At 39.4% G+C, this 8499-nt stretch overlaps 1 protein-coding gene across 1 annotated transcript; it reads right to left on the bottom strand.

Moving 5' to 3' along the window:
- Positions 1-3146: 3146 nt before the first annotated feature.
- LOC149227036 (uncharacterized) lies at positions 3147-7348 on the bottom strand. The gene is made up of 3 exons (XM_089380381.1): positions 6124-7348; positions 3476-5697; positions 3147-3254 (listed from the first exon to the last, which is right to left on the bottom strand). Exons 1-3 carry the CDS (start codon positions 7346-7348, stop codon positions 3147-3149), a joined length of 3555 nt encoding a protein of 1184 aa, XP_089236507.1.
- Positions 7349-8499: the final 1151 nt, after the last annotated feature.

Raw genomic sequence — 8499 nt, 5'->3', positions numbered from 1 at the left:
TTGAGTTTGGTTAGTAGCTCCTTTGGGTCTTTATGGTCATCTGGTTCTAGAAATCTCTATGTCCAAGTTGTGGCTTGTCGATTTCGTCTGGAAATCATGTCTTTCTCTAGTTTTATCTTGGATTATTAGGTGTTTGGGTCTGTGTTAGCTTGGTTTTGCTATTTGTGGCATCTGTTGGCAGGGGTGGCTGGGTTTGTTTTAGGCAATGTTAGTTGCTTGTTGAGTCAAGATCTATGGGAGGGTTGTGAAATCGGGTCTCTATTTGTTGGGTTGTCATAGGTATACAATATTGGGGTGGTGTTTTCTTTTTCCAATGGTGGAGGTAATTAAGTCGGTGGCTGAATTTGTGTCACCTTCTATCTGCTCGGGTGGATTGTTGTCAAAAATCAATCCCTTTGTTCGGGGCTATTATGACGAGATGGTGTGTTTGTGTCCACACTTGGTTGAGAGGGATTGAGGTTGGTCTGCTTTTCCTTTTACAGGTAGGAGAAATACCCACATAGATCTATTACAATCCCTTCATAACTCAGAAATGCCACCGAGGTAGAGGAAGAGAAGCAGAAAGGGTGGAGATAACTTTTTACCACCAACAAAGAGGGGAGTTAGGCTATTCGCTCACAACTCTATGGCGATACATTTCAACATGATTCCACTGGAAAGGTTCCAGGATATAATGGATTTGGAGTTAAAAGATGTGGAGGAGAGGAAGTCTATGTGTACCTCAAACTTTCTAGAGGACCTGACTTGGTGGGTGCAAGACCTTGGACACACCAGAGGAATAAGTAAATAATACTTGAACTAAATTTTACTCCATTTGAAAATGAAGATACTACTGGGTTTGATACTTCGAGATAAAAAGGTCGTTAAATACAACATCTTTGCCTCCCTGGAAGATGTTTAAAGGATGTTTAGGAACTTGTGTTTTTGTTTGGATCAAATTGATGTTCGCTCATGCACATGGAGAGATAGGTTCATTGTGAGTTATATGTAGGAGACACCAAAGATCCTTCTGATTCAAGTGCTCGTGTTTCGGCAAACGTTTCCTCATTAGTTGTGGAGCAGTGAAACTGGATGGTGCGTGAGGGGTCTTGATTGCCTCTTCAAGTACTTGTTTTTTGGTCTTTCGCTAGACTTGTATTGGCATTTCAGTCCTGGGATTACAACGACATATCATATTCGAAGCCATGTATTTTTGGTTTGGTTATAGTATTTTTCCACTTACCAGTGCATCTTGTCTGGTGTGGAGTTTTATATTACATGGGTTCTTGTAAAGGAGGGGTATGGCACTAAAGGTCTGTTTTTTTTAGGCTAGCAATGGGGTTCTCACTTCAGTGGTGGGATGGCAGTAGTGATGCCCTTGGGGTCTTTTACTTGCGACTTTTTCGTGGGAAGCCATGGATGAGAGAGAAGAATCTCAATTGGTGTCCATCGTCTTATTATGGGGCATCATCTAAATATAAGTTATAATATTTTCTTCTTTGGATGGTTTTCAAGCTTGAGAAGGTTGAGAGATAAGATTTTTGTATGTATGTAATCATTTTTGGTTGATATAAGTGGCAGAGGTTGAGATATGTTTTTTGGAACTCCCTTGGTGTGCATAAGACTATCTCTGTATCTCAGTTTTCTTGATCAATACAGAGTTCTCAAATTCATGCAAAAAAATGATTTGTAATTTTAAAAAGAAAAATTCTAGGAGGTGCTCATAAATTTATTTTTATATAAAGATAGGTAGAGTAAAATATAATGATGGGTTTATATAATGTTTTTTTACATAATTTCATTATTTAAAATTATAAAAAATATTAATACGTAAAAAAAATTACATTGAATTTTGATGATGATAAGGAGGATAACGTTAATTGAGATTAAAATTGGTTTAGTGAACTTTAAAAACAATAAGATATTACTTAGATTATTTTATAATCTTATTTTTACACTCAAAAAACATTAAGACTAAGTGTCCCAAGATATTTTAAAATTATGTCTTTTAGGAGAATGTGTTTTTCATCAAAAATATTTTGAGTGTTATAAAGATGATGAATTCTATTTTCCCATAGTATTTGGGGAATTGTGGAATGCCTAGTTTAGCTATGTAAATCAGGGGAGATGGTTCGTATTTTAAGAATTTTGAATTTTATTTTTGTGCTAATTAGAATCGAGGTATTTTTCATCTTTTAGAACCAACACCTTTTAGCATCTTAGTTTCCTTTCACTTTTTATTCTTAGTTTCCTTAGTTTCTCTTTAATTTGAGATGTAATAATATTTGTAATACTAATAATATCCTACAAAATGACATCTTCTTACATTATCTAATGATTTAGTTAGATTTCACATCATGATGCCATCCCTACTTGAGCCATTAGTGGTTTGAAGATATTTCACGGAGTCTTTTGTGATCCATGTTGTTTATCCTATTCTTGTAGATTAAGTACCTAAGCATGGACATGCATTCAAATGAGGAAAGACTTGTTATAATGAGGATGAAAAATTTATTGCTTTTAATTTTGAGATTATAAGATACATAATTCTTTTAGATCTACTCTACCGTTCTCCAAGATATTGTATTCCTAAACTTCACGTCCATATATGATAACATGAGTGACCAGAATATGAAAGAGGAGTTTTTTGTTATCCCACAACCAAATATTCACTAATGTACGCTTGTTTTTAAAGTCATTAAAAACTTTCAACCCTTCATTTGTCATTTTATTAACATTATAATTTTAATTAAATCTATAATAAGTATCAATTCCAAAATATTTATACAAAATTATTTCCTTCAAATTAATAGGATAATATAAATATGTTTCAATTAAAAAAACATTAAAACATTATTTTCAAATTTTAATAAATTTTATATTTTTTTTAAAATATACAAAAAAATAATAATAATAATTAATTTTTTATTTTTATTTTCTATTTACATTGTATTATTTCTTTCTAACTATTTGTTTCTTTATCTTAATTTTGTTTAAATTTAATTAAAAAATTACAATGAAACTTTGATATCATAGAAAGAGTTTTTTTTTTCCGGAGAAAAAAGCGAACTTTTTATATATAAAATAGATAAAAAGTTACAAGCAGATGCTAACGCATTCAGTTGCAGTGAGGAGAGAACCCTCAACTGACTCAGAGAGAAATGACTCTACTCTGAAACTGTCCGAAGACACCCAAATAAAACATCCCCTGCAAGAGGGAGCAAAACTGATCTCTCAAACAAAAAGAAACCAACAGTCCACAGCAGATTCTCTGCCTGTAGCCGAAACACCATACACAAATACCGTCTGTATAGTACAGTGGACCTCCATGACAGCCCACTGTTTACAAATAAACATCGCCCAAAACACTTGGGCCGTGATGAAAAAGTCACTGTCTCAGCAGAAACACAGAGAGATGATATTCAAAAGACATCTTTCCGTGACCCAAAAGGAACAAAAACTGAAGAAAGACGTAACAGGAGGCACAAGATTAGACATAAGGAGGCTGGAGAGACTCCTGTAGCTGGTCATTTTGCTTCTCTGTCACTTTCCAAAAGCCCAAAGCCTGCTGCAAAGCATCTTTAGATAGTTTATCCGCGAGTTCATTCCGTCTCCTGTATATGTGTTCAATAGAAAAGACATTAAAAGACTGTTTTAAATGCATAATTTCTTCAAGAAGAGGTCTCAACATATAGTTCTGACATCTACTGTTTCCGTTAACCCATTTAATCACATTTAAAGAGTCCCCAAAGATCTGAATTGCGAAGATATGTCTGTGAATAAGCCAACAGAGAAGTAACTTGAGGGCTGACAATTCAGCGAAATTGTTTGAACCAGTACCAATGCCCACCGAAGCCAAGAGAGAATGAGAATCATTAAGATGAATGACTATGCCTGCCCCTGCTGAGTTGTTTTGTGAGGCCCCATCGAAGTAGGCCCACGGAATGTTTGGCCTTATTTGTTCTTCCCGGTTTTTGCATTTTTTGCTTGGTTCCTCCGGTTCAGGAATACTTAAATAAATGGCTGTACTTTGGATGGCAATGGTTTCAGCTGAGATAGATGCATCTTGAAAAATGGATTTGTTTCTGGCCAACCAAACTCCCCAAGAGATGATGGGAGGGAGGTTCCTCAGATTCCCCCCTGGATTCTGGTTCCACCATAGCTCCCAAGCTGCTATAATGGAAACCCCTTCCCATCTGAGATGCTTTCTCAATAAGCTTTGCACTTCTTCCCACACCTTTTTAGTGAAAGGGAAATTCAGAAACAGATGATGGATGGACTCTGAATCGTTTTTGCAAAGAGGGCACCTGCCTGGGCCGAGCATGAATCTAGCTTGTAAAATATCCCAAGTTGGGGCCTTCTTCTTCAGTACGCACCAGAAAAACAACCTAGATTTTTTTGGGCATTTTAACTTCCACAGGTGTTTTGCCCACCAAACAGGTTCTTCCCAGCCTTTCTTTGACATTATGAAGCTGTACCCTGCTTTTGGGGCATATAAGCCTGAGTCAGCATGGGCCCATACCAGCTGATCAGGTCTATTAGCAATCCTTACATTGGATCTTGATAATTCCTGAGTGAAGATTTGCCACTCATCCCACCATTCAGGAGCTAGATCAAGCTCTTCCCCAGATTTCCACGCTTGCCCCCATATGGAAGAATGGCCAATCTTCTCTATCTGATTCAGATGAAAAATACCTTTTGAATCCAAATGTCGAATGAGACCCGGAGAAAGAGCATAAAGCTCATTGCACCCCACCCAAGGGTCCCTGCCTATTTTGACATTTTCACCATTGCCCACCTGCCAGGACAACCCTTGTTCGATGATTTTGAAGGCTTCAATGGTAGCTTTCCATATTACTGAGATATTTCTCCCTTTTTTATTTGGATCTCGGATCCAATTTTCCAGAGACATTGGATCTATATATTTGCGCTTGACTACTCTTGTCCAAAGGTTCTCCGATGAAATAATCCTCCACCCAGATTTGGCTGCCAATGAGGTGCTAAAGTCATTTAGATTCTTTATGCCCCAACCACCCCATTCTTTTGGTCTGGCGATCTTGTCCCAAGCAACCCAAGGGAGAACCGAGTCTTCCTTGGCCCCAGACCAAAGAAACCTGTAGCAGATTCTCTTTATCTTATGCAAAATGCCTTTTGGTATCCAGGTCAAGGCTGCCCAGAACACTGGCATGGCCTGTAGCACAGAGTTTACCAGTGTCAACCTTCCAGCTCTAGATAGCCACTTGAAACTCCAATGGGCTATCTTAGCTTCAATTTTAGCCACCAGCCAGTTCCAATCTTGCTTTTCATAGGAGTTTGGTTTAAGCCAGAACCCCAAGTATTTGAAGGGCGCTTCCATGGTGTAAAATTCAAAAGGTAAGATGGCAGTGATCTGAGAGCATTCATTCCTGTTGAAACCTTCCATAATAAAATGGGATTTTCTGAGATTGATTTGCATTCCTGTGGCTTTCATGAACAGATCCAAGATGTTCTTTAGTTCCTTCACTTCACTCAGACTTCCATTAGTAAAAAGCAAAATATCGTCTACAAAAAGAAGATGTGAAATGAACAGATTTACAGCTACTTCCAAACCTTTAATCAAACCTGTCCTTTTTGCTTCCATAATCAGCCTGCTAAGACCCTCTGCCACAAGGAGGAAAAGCAAGGGAGAAAGGGGGCATCCCTGTCTCAGTCCCCTTTGACCTTTGAAGAAAGGGGACGCTGCTCCATTGATTAGGACAGCAAAGCTTACACTGGTGACACATCCCATTATCCAATTGATGAAATCCAGCTTGAAGCCCAGATGTGTTAGCAACATCCTGAGATAAGTCCAGCAAATTCTATCATATTTTTTTGATAGATCAATTTTTATCACAGCCCCTTTCTTGATTGTTTGTCTGATACTATGGATCGTCTCCTGCACTACCCCTATAGCTTCATGAATCTGCCTTCCATCCAAAAAACCAAATTGTTCACTTGAAATGTTGTTTGACAAAATTGGTTTCAAGCGCACAGCGATAATTTTTGCTATGATTTTGTAGACACAGTTGCAGAGGGAGATTGGTCTAAAGTCTTCAAAGGAGTCAGGGTCCTCCTTCTTTGGAATGAGGGCGATGAAGGTAGAATTGAAAGGGGGAAACATCTCACCCTTCCTTCTAGATTCTTCCACCACTTCAGTTAGCTCATCACCAATTGAATCAAAAAAATGGTTGAAAAGTTCAATGGTCCACCCGTCTGGACCTGGGCTTTTATCTTTTGCCATGGATTTGATAATATGCTCAACTTCTTCCTTGGTCACGACATCCATTAAAATTTCAGCTTCCTCTTCTTCGACAAATCTGGGGAAACATTGGGCAGTTCTGATAATTTCTGCTAAAGTAATCCCTCCTTGAGCTGTAAAGAGATTTTGGAAATGGGCTTTACCCATTCTTGAAAGTTCCTCAAAAGAGGAGGCTTCTCTTCCATTTTGATCCCTGAGCTTCCAGATTGTGTTAGCATTTTTCCTGCCTTTAGCATAATTGTGAAAAAACTTTGTGTTCTCATCACTAGCTTTCAGCCAAATAGCCCTGCTTTTTTGCCTCCACTCCTCTTCCCTCTCGAGAAGAATCTTTCTTCTTTGTTTTTCTAACATCATAATCTTGTCCTTTGAGGCTTGATTTACATATCCATCAGCCTCAGGCTCCTCAAGATCTCGGAGTTCAGCATCTATGAGGGAGAGCTCCTCATTCTGGGATATCTTCCGAGCTTTGGCCCACTCTATAGTTGCTTTTTTGAGTCTTTTAAGATTGTCCCAAAAATGAGCTCCTTTGCTTTCTGATGAAGAGCTGCCTGGGTGTATCCAAGTGTCCCTGAAGAGGATATTGAAAGACTCCTCCTGTAACCAGGCTGCATTGAATTTGAAAGGAGTAGCGGGTTTAGGAGGAGGCTTTTGAAAATCCAAAAGGATTGGAAAGTGATCAGAATTTCCCCCTTCTCCGACCCACTGCCGGAACATAGGGATGCTGTTAATCAAATCTTCACTTATTAGGAAACGGTCCAACCGCTTTGCCACCCTTCCCTCCCCAATTCTTCTGTTCCTCCATGTGGGCTTGACTTTGATTAGATTGACATCAATCAAATTATGTGATAGGAGAGAATTTGAAAAGAAATCAGAGAGCGGGTCTTCCCTGGCTGAAGGACGCCATGACTCCGCAATCCCAATAGAGAAATTTAGGTCTCCGCCCATGATCACACTCCTGTCTTTAACAAGATCTTTTGAGAGCAAATTGTTCCAGAAAATCTCTCGCCCTTGACATGGCCCGTAAATATTTAGGATTAGAAAAGAAAGCCCCATGTCAGAAGAGGTGACCTCTAAGCCAAGAGCATGGTCCATGCCCCAAGTGCTATTGATCATCATCCTTCCATCTTTAACACCAATGGCCAGCCCCCCGGAATGGCCTACAACATCTAAAGCATAAAAAGTCCAACCTGGGAGGGAGGATCTGAGCATAGATTCCACCTCAAGGCTCTTCCCAAGGGTTTCTTGAAGAAAGAAAATGTCTGGATTGTAACGAGTAATCAACTCTTTTAAGGCCAGTTTTTTGGGTTTACTGGCTAACCCCCTACAATTCCAGGACAGAAGGATCATTTTACAACTTGGTCAGGGGTATTCACTGCTCTAAGCGCCCCAGTAATGGACATTTGCTTCCCATCAGCAACGTCAAACTTTGCTTTGACCTGAGCTTTTGACAAATTCGATTTCCTACCCCTACCCTTTATTTTGGAAGCTTGGGAAGAAGAAGGGCCTAAGCCACCTATCAGATCAGGAGTCTCTAAAGACCTATCCTGCCTTTTGTCCAGGGATCTCAGATTATAATGACAGCTCATGGTGGAGGAAGAAGGAATTTGTTTATCAATAGACACATCTTCGCAATTCAAATCTATGTTGGGAATGGCATCAATAAGCTTTTCAGTAGAAATACAATCAATATTCCTATAAGAGTTTTGAGCTTTGATTTTATGGTTAACATTAAGATCATGGGAAAAAGAAACAGAACAATGATCATGAGTCATACCGAGATGATCCTCCATCACAGTGTCGGGGCCATCTGCTATCGGCTCCTGAGATTCCTTCGCCGGGGTTTCTTTGGCCTTTGGTTCTTCAGACATAGGCTTGTCGCTTCCTCTGATTGTCTCCTCTATATTACTGTTGCTCTCCGCTACAGCCGCATCCTTCTGTGCTCCCTTAGCCTCAGAAGCCTGTTCCCTTCTCACCTTTTTCTCCCTCTGCTCATCTGGTCTCTGCGGCCTTCTTCTACGAATACCCAAAGGGCAGTCCTTTGCCAAGTGCCCGTATACGTGGCACCTATAGCACCGAAAAGGAAGGTGCTCATAGTCCAATGGCTGCTCAAACACGAATTCTCCATACTCCAGTTTTATAGACTCCGCTAATCCCTCCTTAGGATTTAAACGAACCAGAATCCTTGCCATTGTTCTTTCGAAGGTATGGAGGAAGGACATATCCGCTTCAAGATAAGTGCCCAG

Source organism: Pinus tabuliformis, chromosome J (genome assembly GCF_031772625.1).
Source record: "Pinus tabuliformis cultivar Carrire ecotype Pingquan chromosome J, CPIR1, whole genome shotgun sequence".
Classification (NCBI taxonomy): Eukaryota; Viridiplantae; Streptophyta; class Pinopsida; order Pinales; family Pinaceae; genus Pinus; species Pinus tabuliformis.
The sequence above is the reverse complement of the archived record's forward strand: the minus strand, read 5'-3'. Positions and strand labels throughout refer to the sequence as shown.

What these genes read in the sequence shown, in the direction of transcription:
- LOC149227036 (XM_089380381.1), bottom strand. Translation starts at nt 7,348, where the DNA reads ATGGACCATGCTCTTGGCTTAGAGGTCACCTCTTCTGACATGGGGCTT. An exon ending in GGAAGAATCTAGAAGGAAGG is followed by an intron (nt 5,698 to 6,123) that starts GTGAGATGTTTC and finishes TCAATGGAGCAG; the next exon opens with CGTCCCCTTTCTTCAAAGGT. An exon ending in AGTCTCTCCAGCCTCCTTAT is followed by an intron (nt 3,255 to 3,475) that starts GTCTAATCTTGT and finishes TTTCGGCTACAG; the next exon opens with GCAGAGAATCTGCTGTGGAC.